The sequence below is a fragment of the Cupressus sempervirens genome, chromosome 10 (assembly GCF_028749045.1).
Source record: "Cupressus sempervirens isolate cs-2001-9-10 chromosome 10, ASM2874904v1, whole genome shotgun sequence".
NCBI classification, from domain to species: domain Eukaryota; kingdom Viridiplantae; phylum Streptophyta; class Pinopsida; order Cupressales; family Cupressaceae; genus Cupressus; species Cupressus sempervirens.
In genome coordinates, this window is record NC_143127.1 from 305,042,004 (window position 1) to 305,062,554 (window position 20,551).

The window sequence follows — 20,551 nt, forward strand, 5'->3', positions numbered from 1 at the left end:
TTGCATTTGAAGGCCCTAAGTTATATGGCCAAAATGGCCTTTGATTAATGTTTTGCCACTATCATTGATAATTTCCTTGATATGGCTGCCTATTTTGCTGATATTGTTGATTAAACCCTTTATTTTGATATGGTTGATTTCCTCCTTGCTGTTGTTGTTGAAATGTCGGCCTCTGACCTTGGTATTGTTGTTTCTTCATAATGGTTAACTCATTCCCCAACATATGCAAAAAGGTCTTAATCTCTTGTAGCTCATTTGAGGGTCCAGCAATAGCGTTTGTTTGACTTGCTGCAGATTCTATAGCTAGAACAGCAAGTATTGCAGCAAGAGGGGGTATATGTAATGGCATATTTGGTTGTATATCTGGAAAGTATAGCATAGGAAGTCTTGGGGCTATCTTTCCTACCTAAATAAGGCTATTTTTCGTCCTAATAGCTATACTATAAGCTTGAGGTAATGACTGACCCCCCATGGATTGTATCATTATAGATATATCACTATTAAGGCTTTTCAAATAGTATAAAAACGAGTGATCAGCAGAAGGTTTTACAACAGCGGGTATCCTATTCCAAGTTTTTTGGAATCGAATATTGAAATCTGTCATTTGCTCTTGAGGAGCTCTCTTGATGGTAATCAGCTGGTCTACTAGTGACAGATGATCTGACTTTTCTTCAAAAAAACCTTGTAAATGTATCACTCAGCTCGTCCCAAGTTGATATAGAAGCCACTAGAAGACTTCTAAACCATTCTAATGCCTTCCTCTTAAATGATGCAACCAATAATCTCACAGTCGTGTTCTCTTCAATCACATGATGAGCATTACATAATGCTGCCACATCTCTTATGTGCCCAAAAGGCATGGTTTGTCCTTCTCTAGTGAACTCCGACAGTCCTTTCAAGGCTGCTAGTGGTATATCATTGTGTTGCTGAAGATTCAAAGGGCTACCTTGATTGAATGGTACAAAAGCAAAAGCACTTGTCATGGCCATAGTATGAGACTGTGTTGATATATTCGTTGAAACTGAGCTTATGCTTGCTGATACAATATTTGAAAGTGATGAAAAAGTACTTGTAATTGTAGTACAAAGACTCACACTTGTACCAAAATTACTTTTGTTATTTAGGAAGTTGAAATTCCTAAAAACAACAACTGGTGGCTCTTCTCTGACAGTTGGTGATGCTAAATGTCTCACATGATGCTCACTATGCAATGATCTTCCTCTTCTAACATACACTTTTGGAGTTGTCTGAACTCTCTTTGCACGAGAAGTTCAATCAAGAGTCCTTTCTTTCCTCTTGGGTGATGACAACTACAAGTATTCAAAAAACTTTGAACTTCTTGTTTCCACCTTTTTCATATAAACTTTCGCATTGGTCACTTTCCTTCACAAACGAAGCCGCCAGATATGCTAAAACTAAACTTCTTCAAAGCTGTAAACTTGTTGTAGCATATAAGTAGCAAGAACTTTTGAAAATTCTGACCTCAGTCCCACCGGGCGTGCCAAAACTATTAAGTCCTAAAATTTGCACCCTACCAGATTCCCTGAAATGAACTAGAAATTTTAGGTAACATCAAACCACTCATAGGTAGTGGGCTTTTCCTATGAAATCGAGTGGATCTCCAAGTTATAGGCTGGCTCCTTGTGATATTCACTTAGATTCTTAAACACTAAAACAAAATAGATTTGGTAGGAAAAGGGAAGAAAATACAGAAATGAAACCTAAAACTGAACCTAAATTTGAATAGGTGATACACCAAAACTCATGAATACCGAAGATATAACTATTAACAAAATAGTGAAACTCCCCTTGTTGATCAACACTTCGATCCTATACTGGTTTACATCAATATTTCATAATAAGGTCCAGATAACGAGAGTTAAGGAAAATGAAGACATTAACATAGCAATCCCAAAACGGAAGACACAAACTATAACCTGCAAACAAAGTACAAACTGCAACAAGGAGATAATTGAGACAAAATGATAAGGAATCCTAAAAATTCACTTTGCACTTTATCAATCAGATATTATTTACACACAATAATAGAAAGGAACAAGGCTAAATTTCAAACCAAAAGCTGTCACTAAATAATTCAGTACATATATCAAGTATTCCAAAAATTGAATTACAAAAGATGCAAAAAATACCAAGGACACAAGAAGATGTCACAAAATTCCTCTCTGCATAATCAGAACTTTCTAAACAATAATAGTCCAATAGACTAAGTACAGAACCCTTGGGGTCGAATCTATGAAAGAAGGCTCCAAAAGAGGAGTCAAAACTTATATCAAAATGATGACTAACTAGCACATAACTCCACTAAGCCATTAAGGAACCCATGACTCACTTCTAACTGCCCATGAAATACTCCAACTGGTCATAAAGACCCCCAAATTGATTGGGCAAAGTCAAATTAGACCCAAACTAATCCCTAATAATGTTCCCCATGTTTCCAAATTAGATCAAATGCTTAGTCAAAAACATAATGACTTAACCTGTCACTCCCTAGAGAAATGTCGATTTTGACTTGATGACTTTACAAAATCATTAGTATCAAAATAGCTGATATAATCAGAATAATAAAGACTTAACATGAGTAAGAATTTGCATTTAAAAAAGAAAATAATGAAATAAAAAATGGTTTATAAGACACCATAGAATATTTCATTTTACATCATGAAGACCATGCAAAACTTAATACTTAGAAGTCTTAAATAAAAAATAAAACTCTTTAAAAACTTTAAAGGTCACGGCATGATTAGGAAAGGAATAAAATCTTATCACAACACCACCGGACTTCAAAAATTTATGCAAAGGAATTAAGGAACTTATATCTCGTTTCAACCCGAAATCTTATTCATTCATTTTACACATTGTGTGAGCATTCTGGAGAGTTTGAAAAGAATGAAGGCACAGGATTTCTACTCCTCTTCCACGACTAATCTAAGGTTTTTTGTTGTGTTTCTCTGCCCGTTTTCTACATACCATGATTTCTTTTTGGGTTGTTGACGCCATTATGAAGCTATTGTAACTGGGTTGTGTTTGGAATAGAGATTTGAGTTTTATTATTAACAAGATAACCTTTTTTCCACAGCTTAAATCACCATGACAGGATTTTGCTAGAGGGTTTTCTATTCGATTTGTAGCCGCCATTATTGGTTTTTTGGAGAATGCTTTCTGGGTTTCTACTGTATTATATTGCCACTATTGGAGGTCATTGCCGTGACTACTCTTTGTCTTCTTCTTTGGCACTTGACTCGCCAATTTTTAGCATTTTTTTTAAGCCACGATTGAGTTTTATCATCTCTACTACAGCTGGAGAGTTGTTGTTTGGTACCCTTGTAGATGTTTTTCGAAACAAATATGAAGCTAACACCAAAACTGTTATCGATGTTGTAAGTTAACTTGGAATTTTTCTGGGTATTCTTGTTGACATTATCATGACTATTGATGTGAAACTTCCTTTACAAATTCTTCCGGATGCGCAAGACCCTTGCATTATCCTTCTATTATTTCGAGGGTTTTGTCTATTTTGGAGCATTTCCTAGGCCGAATCTGGAATTTTTGCATTTGACAGCAGCCATAAAGAGTTTAACGCTTCTTTCTGTCATTTTCTTGAAGTTGTTATTGATATTATCACACCAAGATGAAAGTAAAGGAGATAAAGATCTCTTCATTTCCAAAAGCTACAAGCTATAACCTTACCCTTCTTTGTTGCCATAACTAGAGTTTATGGAGTTACTTTTGTAATATCCGATTTTATGCTGAAACAAGCCACGGCTATGTGCATTATAACACTTCTTATTTTGGAAGGTTACCGTATTTGCTTCTTTTCCATGCATTTCCTGCAGTTGAAGTTTATAGCTTTCCTATGACATCAAAAATCTTTCATGGGTGCCTCTGTATATTCGTTTGCAAAAAAGGGTTCTTTTAATTCTTGTTTTTTTTTTTAGATAATTTCTATGATTTTATTCATGTTGAAGTTTCAGAATATTTAGAACTCTCACCCATAAAAATGACAGTTTTCTATGGCTTTGCTCCATTATATTGTTGTTTCATGTTCTTTACCATCACTAGTTCACTCTGGGTTTACCCTTCGTACTTTTTACTTCGCATATTCATGCCTTCATGACCTTGCTGATTGATCCTTGAGTTTTCTTGAATCTTGCTGGTTACTTTGCTCATTCAATGCTTCTCCATAGGTTTGAGGAATTATCTCTGCACTCTCAGCTGCAATATCACATGATAATGTTTGAATTGGAATCATTCCAAGTGTTTTCTACTTCACTTATGGTCACTGCTAATCTTGTAGCTTCTAAAATCTGCACTTTGAATATGTATCTATGATTATGCATACCATGATAGAAGAAATCTGTAAGTTGTCTCCTAAAGCACATCGTCTGATTATTGCTTTGCATTGCATTCATATTCATGGACACACTCGTCTGCTATGATTCTTCTTATCCTTAGAATGTACAAGATGTTTGTTTGTTTTCAGCATTCTGAACTTATATTTTTCTGAACTGAAATGTAAAGCTCTTGTTTCTCATGATGTTTATCTTTTATCAACACCAAATGCATTCCTTTGTTATACTTTTACTGTTATCACGCTTGCATATATTGAAGTAAAAGGTTCAAAAACTGTTAGTAATGTCCCTTTAATACTCCTGTTCTTCTGTTTTACTTGTTTTAATCAACTTCGTAGGTTCTATTTCTAGTGGGTACGCCCGACTCAATAACCTTTGTGGGAGCCTACTATTAAATCCATGTATCCGTTAGAAACAGGATGCTGCACAGTAAACAAACATGTTAGTAGTAAAGCATTCAATGTGATTGTTTTCCTTTCTTTGCTGATATATACTTTTATTTTATGAAGATGAATGACATGATAGGAATTTGACTAAGGTGAAATGAGATACTTTGTATTGTTTAGATCCATTGGATCTAATAGAATTTTTATTAATGTAGGGTTTGGATGCGTGGATGGAACGTGGTTCAAGGCAACGGATGGGTGGAAGCGGATGGATGCATGTCAACCAATTATTACAGGCAATAACTGGTGCCCATGACTTCCTCCTCTCCTTTTCTTTTCATGTTATTTACTTTAGTAGAGTATGAATATATATCAGCAATTTAGGGACTGCTCTCATGGTCACCTGTGTGAGAAACTTTTAGTTTCAGCATTCTTTGATTATTACAGTTCTTTTGTAAATATCAGTTGTATAATCGAAATGAATAATATAAGGACATTTATTATTCTTTCAATATAATCTGAAAATGATAAACATGAACACTTTACTTCATTTGTTCTTTTCGGAACTGAATTTTAACACGACTTAAAATTAAGCAACAGCACTATATTCCAATTTGACGCTAGTCAAAATCTTTCCTCTTCCTTTGCACTTATATCTCAAATACAAAAATCTGAATATATGTATTTTATCTTCCTTTCACCTTTTCTATCTCTCTATAATAAATGTATAAACTAGATTATAAATCTAATTATATATATTCTTCTTTATTTAACTTCTTACTTCCCTCACTTACTCCACTTTCATTATTCTTTCCCTTGACTTATTTATTCACTTCAATTTTCTTACATATTCTTCTTATTTTCAGATTTGCACAACTCTTTTTTTTTTTAATCTTTTTGCAGCCATTCTTCTTTACTTGTCCTTTCTACTCATTTACTTTTATGTCTTTAACCCATAGGCACAAATCTGCTCTTCTTTACTGCTCTATTCTTAACGCACTTTTTCACTTCACAAATTTGCAAATGAGATGATATTATCTTTACGTGCTTCTCTCAAACTCCACTCCTGACTTCTAACCTCTGACCTCAATTTATTGCAAATGAAGCGTCTCTTCATTACCAATGCATAAGATTATTTCTCTTATTAGTCCCTACCTATTATATAGGCAGGGAACTAATGTTCCCACTAGCACACAACAATTAATTTTTTTGGGAATCTGTATGTAATATTCTAAGGTTTGCGTTAGATTTATTTAATAATTATTTTCCTTGCAAATTTTTTAATTTTGTGATTAGAAGCTGTGAATTATCCCCAGGTCTAGAGCATTTATAAATGAAATTAAAAAGTAAAAAAAAATCATTGAATGGCAGCTGTATGGGTACGTGGTTAATACATTGGGCTGGCTGACAGTAAAAGTATAGGAATGGATTAAATGCTCTTAGCAGGACTGTTTGAAGCAGTAATTGATGGCTAGATAAGCTGCTTCTGTTGTGTTGAACACTTCACACAGTTGAATGCAGCCACGAACCAATTCTCCATACTAAAATGGTTGAATGAACAAAACTCTAAAGAGAACCATATCACTGCCACTATTATTCATTCCCTTTAACGTTGGGGTCAAAATTAGCCTGAAAAAAAGGCATCTCACTAAGTAAGTGCCAAATTGTTAAAGAATTTATCGCAATGCCATTAGAGTATTACACATCTAGATTTGTGAGCTCTTTTTTAATAATTCATCAATAATAACAATTTTTATTTTAATTATGATAAAGACATTTTGTTTCCTGACAAAAAAGAAAAGAGCATATGATTGAAACGAATTGTAGGTATTAAAATTTTTAGTATAGTATTTTTTTTAATATCAATATTTTATAAGTTTATAATAAATTTTAATATATACATTATTATTGTTTTTTAAGTATAATATTCCCTTTATATGAATTATCTATTTAAAGTATTATATATAATAGAATAAATACATATTAAATTTTAAATATTTTTCTATGATATATGTCATCTTAAAATTATATTAATAAAGATATTTAATAATATATTTCTAATATCTAAATATAAATTACTATAATGTATATTTACTAATCTTACTTTTTACTTTTATCTATATCTTATTTATTTTGTAAAAATAAATAAATGAATGTAAAATATCATATTTAAAAATTGATTTTAATTACAATTATTATTACACAACATTTAATAATAATAAAATCTTCTAATAAAACTAAATTCAATTAAAGACATTTATATTCAAGTACTTAATATTATGAAATTTATTCAATATAAATGAAATATGAAGAGTGGGTTTATGTCAATTACTATTAATCAAACACAGAGCACAACCTATTAAAAACTAAAGTATGTCAATCTTAGATAAAATAATTGTAAAATCATATATTTATATTTACGTAATTTTTAAAATTCAAACACAAATATCAAAGGGAACATGCTCTTATCATATCTCATAGATAAACATTTATGATATTATCTATATGTGTATAATGATTAATCACTGATTGAGATGAATGTCGTAACACAAATTCAACATTTCTTAGCTTAGTACAATTAAAAAGCAAATCTTACAAAAAATGGTTTAAAATCATATATTTAAAACTCTATGAACTTTATTAATGTAATTTTTAAAACTAATTTGATATTTTCCAAAGTTCTCTATACACTTTTCAGCATAACCTACATTGTACAACAAATAATTAGTTGCAAGATCTAACCTATAATTAACTCATTCTTATCCATTTACTCCATGAATTTGAGCAACTTCCAATCATAAACTTTGCCACTTGTTTAACGTACCTTCTAAGCCTTGCATAAGACAAGGACTCAAGCTCTCACAGAGCTCTTGCTATAATCTCAATTCAATCGCACCCTTTAGTAATACACAATGAATTCATCACATTTTTCATAACCTTAGTTTATTTTAATTCACTGATAAGGTAATCGTTGATTTATTCTCATTGCATAAAGACTTCACCTTATATTCTAATGTTTATATCACACACACAGATAATCATTGCTGCTAACAATGAATCAGTACTGACAGATCATTATTTTATGGCATCTTTCTTTGTTATCTTTGTCTTTCACATACTACGTATGACGTGTACACGTATATCCATTTGTTTCTTCATGCTTTTTATCTTCTTTTGAAACCAAAGTCACCTACCGTTTTAATAAGCATACTTCATATGTGACGTGAATTGTTTGTTGTCCACGATGGCATCTGCAATATATCATATCCCAGATTATTTTATTGACTAGGTTTTGTCTTTTCTAACTTGCTCGATATCGCTGCATATTTCAAGCACTAGTTTATTAGTTCCCGCCTACGGCAAGTAACTTATGCTTTCGCTTAGTCCATGTATTAATAGCTGCACCAATCATATTTTAGATTTCATTAATATAGTAATGTTTGCAAAAGGTTTTGTAATTTGCATGATTTTTTGGAATTGAAAAATACAATTTTTTGAAAACCTTATTGGCTCATGAGGAAAAAGGCAATGAAAAAATTTAATTTTCTTCAACAAAAATACAACTATTTTTTCCAACACCTCTATTAATGCAAGCATTAATTGCAACTTTATCTTTTCTTTTTTTGTGACAAGTGGATAAATTTTATTAAAAAATAATCATTTTCCTAACACCTCATGAATGCATTAATTTCAATTTTACCTTTTCCACATTTGTGACTAGTGGACATTTTTAAAAAGACAATCACTTTTAATTGATGTTTATTTTTGTAATTTGTAAAATGCTATTAAATATAGATATTTTAATCAAGTATAGGTATTTTAATCAAATATAGACATTTTAACTCTTTTAAATTGTCAATTTCCAAAAATTATTTTTTATATAGCTTAATTTCATATTTATTTTAATTTTAATTTATATATAAGTTTAAATTAGAATTTAGTTTCTTTTATTTTGACATATCTAAACCAATGCTTTTAATAGATTTATTGTTTATTTTTTATTTTTATATATAATTTTTATTATATTGATATTTTTAATTTATACTTTAAAATACATAATACTAATTTTGTATCAATTTTAATAAAGTTCAAATTGTTTAGCTTTGTATATTATCAACTTTATTTATGATAAGTGTGTTTGGTTTTTTTAAAGCATAAATGTTATTTTTAAATTAATTTATGTTTATTTATTTTTATGCATTAGATTTAAGCTTAAGAATATTGTCCACCTTCTTCAATTAGATGAATTTATCACTTACACAAGATATATCAAACAATTTCATCATTAAAATTAATCAATTTAACTCTTTTTTTTTAAAATTATATAATTTTATCTATATCTTATATATAATTAGTTCATAAATATCTTTGATCTCATAAATGTTCTTTACGATGTCATCTAATTTTAATTTACCATGATACTATAATATTTATTTATTTATTCTTTTACTATTTTAATTAATATATATCATTGCAGTTATATAATTTAATAATATACTGATTATACTCTGTAATTTAATTTAGCTTACCACTATAATATTCTATTTGTCATTACTATTTATTTGTTATTTTATTAAACTAAATACATTATATTTTAACCAAAACCTATTTCAATCATAGAGGCAGGAACTTTGGCGCTTGCGCCCCTTGTTAAAAATAATAATCGCTCCATGGCTCTTTGTAATTTATTATCGCTGACTTCTTTCACTTGTATTATCGTTGGCTAACTCCCATCTGCACATCGCTGACATGGACATTCTGACATCCAATCTTTCAAACCCATCAATTTCATCATGGCACTTATCGCTACGTATACCTTTAACCATTACTTCACACACGACACTGACTTTGTCTTCTTATTTAGATTTTGCAGTGTTCTTTGATTTTGTTAAAGAACAAACTCGACCTCTTCTTGTATTTATATTTAATCCTTCATAATTATCATTCCTGTATTATGTCAACCTTTCTATGAGAAATATATATGCTCGACATGTATGCATATTCAATCTGCTCCATACACCGTGATTGTTCAGACCACTACATATTTCTGTATGTTGACGAAATAATCCTTAATATTTTGCCTTCGAATATCCCATCTTTTCCTTGCATGCTGGCATATTATCTTCTATTGTTGTCCTGTTTGACTACTTGAAATCTTCACAGTGACTTCCCAAATACTTGCTACCATTTATTTGCTGTTGTCATTTCACACATGTTTAAGCTATTAGGAGGACTCTGTCATTATTTTATCAATTAGTTTTACTTAGACCCGCGTTTGATAAATGATGTTGTCATAATTACCATAGGTATCGTCTCTTCTCTGGATATCCTCGTCTGTCATAACTTTGCTATTCTTTATCTATGAATGCGTTGTTTATTATATTGTTTCTATCATATTGATTGTCATCGCTGTAGTATACACTCTTACTTATTTTGACCTCAAACAAGTTTTATTTCTGATCAAGTCTTCAACCAATCTTCTTCATATGATGATTTAAACTTTTTCATCATTTTGATCACTTATAAATATTCCTCATAACCGAGCATTTTTTTTTTTTTCAATAATAACTTCTTGCTCATAACTTTGAACCTATCAACCTGTATATATATACTGTCATGTGTTCTTATTCACATACTGCTTACTTTCCTTCACTCAATATAAATCTGATACTTATGCATATTCTATATACATCAGATCAATAGATCTGATTATATGCTTTCTTATCTCTTACTGTTCTTGGCATGCTATTACGAGAGCCTTTATAAATTTGGAATAAGCTTTTCTTATCTGATCATAAGTCGGTTATATTGGCAACTTACTTTTCACTTCAAACAACTTTATAAATCATATCTTTAATATTAAACTTACATGTTTATCACTTTGACATTGATGATGCTTGTAATTACTGTGTCTTATTTTTATGTCTATTCATACTGAGTTCCTTTGACATCAATGACAATTGTTCCATCAATCTAAACTCTGTTGACCACCTAGTGAGTTCCCTAACCAACCTGTTGGCCTACAGGAACCAGGGTGAATAGGCCAACCTGCCATTCTGCTCCTGTTTCCTAGAAAGGGGAAATACAACCAATTCATCTTCAAACAGAAAAGCTTTCTCAGCTAACTATCTTCAAAAGGATACAAACAACTATTAGTTCTCCCAATCTGCTCAACAGAATTCCTTTCTCACTCATTGGAAGGCTCGAAGAAAGAAGATTATTCGTGCAACTATTGCCATAGTTTGTTATTTGAAGTTGGAGTGTCGTAAATGAGTTGCTCAAGCCAAGAAATATGGTTTACAACCTAAAGCACATGCTGTGAAGTACACTGTGCAGGGTGAGTCTACCTTTTACGCCTTGTGGCTAAAAGACCTGCAGATCATATAAACTCTTCTGCCTGGTATATTGACTTAGGTGCCTCTCGCTACTTCACTCATCGCCAAGATTGGGTCATAGATTCTCAGCCATTCTCAGATTCATTTATTTTTGGAGGGGAAGAGTATACTGCTGTCAGAAAAGGAAATGTACAAATTCAGTTTAAAGGGAGCAAGCTGATTTCCCTCAATGTGTACAATGTTCCAGGAATGGAATTCAACCCTTCTCTTAGTCAACCTCCAAACCATTCTACTCAGCTAGACGTGACCTTCAGTTCACATTAGTGCAGTATAATTGATCAGGAGACTCAATCTACTATTGTCGTCGGTCTTGAGGATCATGATCACTTCAGACTTGTTGACTCTGGTGATTCTCAAGAGCTTTCTATGGCAGCACAACACTGCTTTGTTGGTATCCAATTTACCTTTATATTTGTAAGAGATGCTTATTAGGATCTACAGAAGCAATAAAGTCTAATTACAGAGCCAGTAATGTGTAATATCAAATTAGTTTTGCGTAGACGAGAAAAATACTGATTTCATTGGACTTTTGCATGATATGACAAATGGATAAAATAAAATCTGAATCTTTAGCAGAAAACACTAGATGTATCATAAAGATAATATTTTAAGAATACTTGTGTGTAATCCTAAGTCTTTAATTTTCTACCATTGTTTAAAATCCCAATCTTGTTTTTGTGAATGCATGCCAAAAAATATTTCATTCCTGCTAATCTTGATACAGTTAATGTTTAGATAGCTTTTGTCCAAAATAAATACCATGCCAATAAAGTTTTGAAGCAAATAAAAAAGTCTAGGGAAACAAAGCTGGTGTCCTAATTATTTTCCTATACATTACAATGTTGGCTACGATAGTGGATGCCACAATAGCATTTTTGTTGCTGTCACTTTTCATCATTTTGGTTGGAGTTACATTTTCTTGTAGCATCATATCTTGTTACTTGGGACCTGCTACAAGATTTGTATCCACTTGAGGTTAAATTGCTATAGAATGAATGAGAAATTTGAGTTCAATATAATGTTGAAAACAAAAAAGATATGCAGTATACCTCCATTAATAGATTGCTTATAAAGTCTCTGATCCTTGTAATTAGAGAAAATAACTGTGTCTTTATAGACAACAAAAGCTCCCCCTCCATATTCATGGACTAAGGTTCGCACACTGAAATCAGCTGGAGTAATATCTTCCATGGAGGTTCCTGAATGTGTAGCTTCCCTCACTAAGACAAAACGCCTAGAAGATTGTATAAAACTTTAGTATTTCACAATAACTATGCATTCAACAACAACCAATAGAACAAATTCAATACCTTTTGGAGTGGAGTTTCGCATGACCAAACACCTCTAAATAGCAAAAAGAAAGCACAGTTGAATAAAATAAAAATATATAGAAACATATTTTGCCTCTTTGGTAAATGTGTTACACTAAAGCAACTTCAAAACAGTAATAAGGCAAAAACAATGTGAAGTTGTGAATGCATCCAATAATATACATATAATTTATAGGGAAGATATAGAGTTTGGCATCTTTTGTCACCTAGAAGACTAGAGAACATTAAATTATGCATCCATTCAGCAAAGCCACAAATATCTACACTCAAAAGGGTATGGTTATAATTAACAGTGAGCATTAGCATTATCAAAGGGTTCTTGGGGTAGGACTGATTATGTAATCTTAAGAAGCTTGTATTGCAAGACTTGCATTAAGAATGTTCAAGAAAAAAGTTATTCGAGGTAACATATTGTACAATAGCTATCATTGACTTAGTCCATTATTTTCCCAATCTACATGTACAAAACAAAAACAGAAATAATCAAAAGTGGGTCAATGTTAATCAAAAGGTACATTCAATCATAGTTCAAATTCTCGCCAAGAAGTGGCAAATATCTTGCCTAGAAGTTTCTCAAAAACAAGAAGTAACATGTTTTTCTCACCTAGATTTCCTACCGAGAAGTTCCGAACTTCTCTGTGAGAAGTTGGCCACTTCTCACAGTAACTAGCAAACTTCTCGTAGGTGGCAGCAGTAAAACTATGACGCCCAACGAGTTGATTTTTTTTTTTGCATTTTGCATTTTTGAGCATTTGGAGGAGAAGAGAAGGGTTTTGGAGGAGAGAAATAGTGTTTGGCAGCCTTGTAGTTGATTGCAAGTGGATTTGAAGTGGATTCGAAGCAGATTCAAAGCTCTTTTCAAGCTAAACTAGATTCATCTAGTTGTGAGCATGATTGGAGCTTATTTGAAGCCACTCACACAAAGAAGAGGAACAAGTTGGCACAAAAACGCCTAAATGACCTTGTCTTTGTGCAATATAACCTTAAGTTGTGCATGAAAAAGTAGAGTCAACAACAATTGAACCACTCGATCTAGATGACATAGACACTCGATATGGATGACATAGATACCCTTGTCCTTGTGCAATATAACCTTAAGTTGTGCCTAAGAAAGGTAGAGTCAACACCAGTTGAACCACCCAACCTGGATGACATAGATACTTGATCTACTTGCAAATGGAGTTGCAAGCAAAGTGGGTTTGACCATGGAGAAAACTCCATAGCTAAGCACACTCAAGTTGGAGTAATATTCGGATGCGTGACCTGTTGGGAAGTCTCGGTGCTTCACCTCTGAGCATCACCTAGATCCAATGAGTGTTAAGTGTTCCATTTATTGTCATGAGAGATGGTTTAATGTGTGAATCACTACTCATGATACATGGGTCAATGAGTTTGACCTAATTACTACATAGTTAAATCATAATAGCAATATCACAATGTGACTTGTGCAAAAAATCTCCTACTTATCACAGAGGATTGTTAGGGCTAGACCTGCTCCCACTCCCATAGTTTTTACTAGAGCTACTAGGAAGGGGAAGAGGCAGATGTAGACTAGTTTCATATTGTACTTGACATTTGTATTTGCTTATCCTTTTAAAAAGACAAATTGCTATTTTTAGTTTGCTTCAAAGTTCAGAGTCTCTGACTATGGCTGCCTACCATCGGCATTCCACATGAGGATGTGATTTTGTTAAATATTGCATTTATATATATATATCAAGATCAACCTGTTTGGTTTGTTTACTCATTTACTAGCTTATTAGATGCATCTCCTTATTGAATTTTGCAAAAAAAAATACATTTCTAATTAAATTTAAGTCATTTTTTAAATTCCTAATATTTTTCCAAGATGTTACTGATTTATCTCCGATATTTGCCAAGAAAACTTTTTTTTTGCCTCATCAATAAGTGGTAGACAGAGATTTTGACTATGCATTTAATTATAGTAGAGTACTACAAAGAACTTATAATAAGAAATAATCACATGGACAAGTATATTGTATTTTAATAATTTATTGTATATTCATGTTATACCACATATCTTATCTTTGTCCAAAAACAATTATTTGCCTAGAAGCAGCTTTGTGAATCATTTACATTTAATCTGTAATACCTAATAAGATAGGGTGTATAATGATATGGTGCATATCATGTACAATTGCAGCAGATTTGATGCAAGGGCATCCACAAGGGAGTCTTGTAGAGACTTCAATGCTATGAAGTTATGCATTTCATCTTCATTTAGTTTGACTCTAAGTTTAGGAAGAAAGAATGGGAGCGGGTTTTTTTTCTTTTTTCTTTTGGTTTTGGAGGTGGTGTGAGAAGAGTGAGCAGGTTTTTGGGATAAGTTTTTTAGCTTTTTTTTTTTGGCTTTTTTTTTGTGGGGGGGGGGGGCGGCCGGGGAAATGGAAAGGGATTTTGGTGGTTGAAGTTATCTTTGGCTAAGAAAAAACATCATGTTGCAGGTCTGAGAATGGACCAAAAGAGATATGTACTGAGAAGCCAACAAACTTGGCTCACTGTTTTGTAAACCTAGTCTGTTTTCACTAAGAATTTGAATGAGTTTGTTTGCATAATCTAATGTTCAATCCATCTAATTGGCTACTATATATCAAATTTGTATGTGTGTTTGCAGTGTTGGATGTCGTGGGTTTCTGTGAGTGTGAGCTTTTTGGATCAATGGTATCAGAGCTAGTGTTTCTGAGTGTGCAGGTAGCTTCTTCGGAGGGAATTAGTTTGCACAAGGACCTATGGGTGAAGGCTGGTGAAGAGGGAAGAAGTGGTGAGAAACATTTGATTCTATGATAGTCATAGTGGCTGTCCTCTGAGAGAGATGAAGCTAAGTAGAAGATATGCAGACTTCTTTCACTGAGAGAAAGCGAGTACAAGAGGTTTTGGAGAGGTGCATCTTCCAGAATCCTTTTGGGTAGAGGATAGTAGTGAGAGTTACAAGAAAGAAGGTGACACAGTGAGAGATAGTGTGTAAACAGAGCACCAAGCATGAGGCAATTTACATAGGTGGAACTTGAGGGTTTTGAAAATTTATGTTGTTAAGGCTTTGGGGGGCCTTGAACACAAGAGGAGATGACTTGTTAATTAGGGTCGCAGCGGTAGAAGAAGAGTGGAGTAAACTTATTGCTAGTGGAGAAAAAGTTGCACTCATAGATAATGAGTTTGCAGAAGCGATATTTCTTTGAGAAGGCATTAAAAATGTTACATATCATGTTGCAGACAAAGATTAAGTTGCAGAGTTTAAAAAATTGAGGTAAAATTATATTTTCTTGAAAATTATTTTAAATATGGATGTGAGTACGATGAGGTTGCAGCAGAAGGTGATATAAATTCATATTTTATTAAGTTTGAGGATGACGACAATATGCATTGTATGGGTGAGTTAGCTCAGAAGGATTTTCTTAGTGATGTTTTGTATGCAGAAGATTTGTATGGTCTTGCAGAGTTTAGTGCAGGTAAATTTTTGTGGAGGTGGTCAGGTTGGTCAAATCCCACAAAAGTGGAGAATGAGAGTTCTTGGAGGAGGTCAGTTTATGATGTACTTGATTATGCATTGAGGAGGTTGAGTGTAGAACAAATTTGTCAGAGAAGGATGCTTGTTTCAATTAGATGCTGGAAGAGAAGAAAGAAGTTATTAGAGGTACTAGTTTCAGTGATGGAGTTTGCTGAGGATTGTTGTACTGACTCGGACTTAAGCAACTCCAATTTTCACCAATTTTCCTCACAAATCAGATGTTTGGCAGTTTGTCAAACGCTTGACAAACTAACTCTCCAGCAATGCATAGGAAATGCAAATATATTTTAATGAGCTTTTTATAGCCAAATGTAATTTTTGCTTGTGTTTAATTCTTTCTCTTTGAATGTTGGATAATAGCAACAACAGGGGAGGAAAAAACCAATGCCAAATAATTCGTATTTCTGCCAATCTATTAATTAAAAGAGAAAATACAGTTCTGAAATGAATTTATTCTAAATACAAATTACATATAAAGAGCCTGGAATTATGCAAAGACATTCATGGCTGCTAACTGATTGCAGCTCCCTAGAAATTAATCCAAATCACCCTCATATTAAACATAGGCCTGAAAGAATAAATTTGCAGGCCCCTCCTTGCAAACGCTGACCACTGTAGCCAATTCCAATCCCAAACAATGAAAACGCAAGCTCCAAAATGATATCACAGTGCATAGGAAACTGATTGCAGGTCACTAAAAATGCAAAAAACGCTGCCTCAGAATGAACAGCAGCCCCTAGATAGAAACAAAGATGTCTCCAGCCTTGAATGCAGATGTAATTAAATCCACACAGCTTTAAGATTCTCTCAGAAACTATTAAACTCCAGCATGAACCAACTTCACAGATACAATATGAACAGATGAGAAGTATTGTGCAAGTCACTACACCTCAGCAGTGATTGCAATCCCAAATCTCAGACAATTTCAGACTTCAAACCCTTAGCAAATATAATGTTCAACTAAATGATTTACTCATCAAATGGGCTCATATTTATAATCTCCAAATGGCACAAAGTTTCCCAAATGCAACTTCACTTAAGAAGCTTCCTCAACACAATATTAAAATATAACAAAGTGCCATATAATATAATTATTAATTAGTTTCGGCTCCCAAAAATGACCTTTTCCACCATAACTTAATATTTTGCCAAACAAGGCCACTATTTTTTGTGCCCACGATATAAAACTTTTCGTCCCAGTTCCAACGAGCTATGATACTAAGGTGTCCAACATCAAACACCAACAAAAATCGAAACCTCAGCATATTTAGATGAATAATAATAATTCACCCATCTTGCAAAAACAACTGAAGAAGTATCAAAATCAAAATCTAACGACAACAACAGAGTGGTCCTAATGATAAAAAATGATGAATGAACCTGACGGGGTGACTTACTATAAATAGATGCTCCCTCAAAGATTCTTGGAGCCCAAACCAGAAGCCCGAAATAAAAACTAAGGGCATCACTCAACTCCTCTAACTCAACTGAGCTTGTCGGAACCAATAGTAAGTCCCTCAAATGGAGCCAAAACACACCATAGGCTGTTAGAAAGCCTATAACCACACAATTGAGACCCTCACATCCCACTATCAACTCACAAGGGTCGCAATGGTGAACTGACCAAGCCAACTACAAGAACCTACTAAAAATGGGGACACTACAATTGTTTGCAACCTGAAAGGGTGGTACTACCACTCAACATTTTGTGAATCTCATATCTCTGACCTTAGGTGTCTGATGCAGGAGCATCCTAGGTGAGTTTGTGATCAGCGTCAACCAAAAAGTATTACATTTTATGTTTTGTTGTATTTTATACTTTTGGTGAAGTTTTGGTATTTAATAAGCCAAATATTTTCTTAAAATATCTTGGCATGGCTTCAAATTCAAACTATTGGGGGCTATATTGGATGACCAAGAATCTTGTAAAAATAGTGGCCATCCAAAAGACTATTTATGGGTTTCTAAGTTCCGGAGTCAAAAGGGAGTGCAAGTGATCTTACATGGATACATAATCTTAGCATGTTGTAAGAGGTAAAGCAAGAATGTTAACGGACCTTCTAAAATAAAATACAAATGAAAATGAGTGGGAATCTGGGGCATATCATTATGGGTCCCCAAAAATGAAATGAAAGGATTGATACATACTTGTGAAATTCAATTTCACAATTCAGCTGTTGCAAATGTAGTTTGAAGGGAAGAAGAGAAGAAAGAAGGCCATTTTTGAGAAGGATATTGCTGCCGTAACTTACCATTGTTTTCATCTATATTAGATTTATATCGGATTGTAATGCGGAGAGGAGAAGCCAATAGATGTGGTTCATTGTTTGTAAACTCTTTCCAAATTTTGAATAACAATGCCTCTAATTGTTCATATAATATATGTTTGTTGATGTCAAATCAGATTTGCAATAGTATTTGAAGTGTGTTTCAGGTGTTGTTGAGGGGTAGGACACTTCCGTTTGCATCACAAATTCCTTTCTGTTATTTCTTGCTTGCAGTTGTGTTCATATCAATCAGTATGAGATCCTACAAATCATACACCGCATATCCATTCAACTTGAGTTTTCATCTCCTACCCTTACTTGATCTAGCAATCTATTGGCATGGCAAGTTCAACTTAGAAAAGTTTTAACTCTCTTGCTCAACAGCAAATTCAAACCCTACAAAAGACCTGCAACTGTTTTGATATTTTCCAAACCACACCACAACTCCTTTAAGACTCGTAGGCTGATTTATTGAATTTAATGAATTAGAAAAACACAAAGGATAACTTGTTTGCAATGACCTCTTTTGGAGGCACTAAAGAAAATAGGTTACAAGATGTCAGAAAATATTGCTTTTTCATGTATCTCACAGCTTTCCTTACAGATTTAGCAAGCTATTTGACCGGATTCCATCCTCTAGTATGATTATAAACACATCTTAGCTTCCATTGCATAAAATGATTTGAACAACCTATAAAAATGTATACTAGTTAGAAAGAAGAAAAATAACCTACCTACGATAATTAAGCTTTATGATATATTTTTTAACCCACAAAGTAATTTACAGGGAACTCTTGAGTCTTGATTAGTGCAAGCAGATTTAAATAGAATATCTTGAAAAATACTTTTGAGAGACTACTGCACAAGCTTTCTGTTAAGGCGTAAAATCTAGAATATTTTGATGAAGCTTTGTAAATCGTAAATTACCGTGCAAAATTCAATCAAACCCTTTTAATTTTCAGACATAAGGGATATCCCAAGTTAATCGAGCACAACAGACATAATTTGGGGTCTACCTTTCCCACAAATGTAACCTCAATGTTCTTTTGCAGTCCCGACAATTTAATCAATGTAGTGCAGACAGACGATGAGTTGGAAACTTACCCGCCTTCAGTGGGACGGCCCTCCAACCAGAGCACGTGACCGTCCTCATCGAAGGATATACCTCCCAACCGCTTATCACTTCCCGCTACTATATCTGCCGTGAGTGGCGACTTCCATGATCCATACGGCGCTGTAATCTTCTCATCGGGGTTCATTGCTTTATAATTTATATCCGCGCAAACAAACTGAAAACTGCACTGTAACTGTAAGCTGCACTGATTTTAATTCGATAGCCTGATAAAAAGCTCCAAATGGGCTGATTTAAAATCAACGATAAATTGTCAAGCCATTTCTACCATCTTCTCTCACTTCAAAATCAACGATAAATTGTCAAGCCATTTCTACCATTTTCTCTCACTTCTGTTAAACAAAGCGAGCAAATATTTGTCTTGTCCTGTCTTGCTTTCAAACGTCCGCGCTAAAGCCTAAATCTGACGGTTGACTTTGCCAGTCCCCAATATATTTTATAACGGTTATTTTATTTTAAAATGTTAGATGTCTATATTGGCCTGATCTTAGAATTTTTTATTGTATTTCAAGGTAGAAGTATCTTCACAGCCATCAAATTTAGATCTAATGGCATTGGCTCTAGACTTCATAGTGATTTCATTATATTTATTTTTTCAATAATTTAAGCTTTAAGGGTAAAACATCATTGCTTTTTAATCAAAATATAAAGAGAGCAACCTTTTCTAAAGCTTTATCTTGGAAAGATATGTTTATTATTGACTTGATCTTGATAAGGTTTCCATTAAGGATCTAATATTTTCAAAGATATTTGTAAGTGTTGGAATAATGTAAGAAATTTGATCAAAAATAACAACACTGGTGATGAATAAGTTTTAACGTTGGGGATAGGTCCACTAGGTAGAACCTTCTACACAATGGTAAACATCTTGCTCTTATGCAGGGATGTTCTGCTAAGAGTTGGGCCAACAAGGGTATAAAATGCTTTGAGAACATTCTAAATGATGGTAAACTTATCAATTGAGAGGAGTTAGTGTTGAAGTATGATATTCCTTATTCTCAATGGAGAACCTATGCCATGATCAAAGATGCATGTCACAAGTTAAATCTGCCAAGAAAGATCGAAATCAGAGCAAACAATTATTCTCTCCTCGGATGACAAGATGGAAACAATCTTCCAAGCACCAAGGCCAAAATTATATGCA

At 33.3% G+C, this 20,551-nt stretch overlaps 1 protein-coding gene across 3 annotated transcripts in view; it reads right to left on the minus strand.

Moving 5' to 3' along the window:
• The window catches only part of LOC149533839 (peptidase uncH-like), a 282,829-nt gene extending 263,094 nt beyond the window's left edge, over positions 1–19,735 (minus strand). For 2 of the 3 annotated variants that reach the window (XM_089804019.1, XM_089804018.1), the window contains exons 1-2: positions 19,380–19,735; positions 12,201–12,385 (exon numbers count right to left, since the gene is read on the minus strand). In XM_089804019.1, coding sequence (XP_089660145.1) covers positions 12,201–12,385; positions 19,380–19,534 — 340 coding nt within the window. In that variant the 5' untranslated portion in view covers positions 19,535–19,735. The remainder of the gene's footprint in view (positions 1–12,200; positions 12,386–19,379) is intronic. The other variant, XM_089804020.1, reaches the window with a different exon arrangement.
• Between the last annotated feature and the right edge of the window lie 816 nt (positions 19,736–20,551).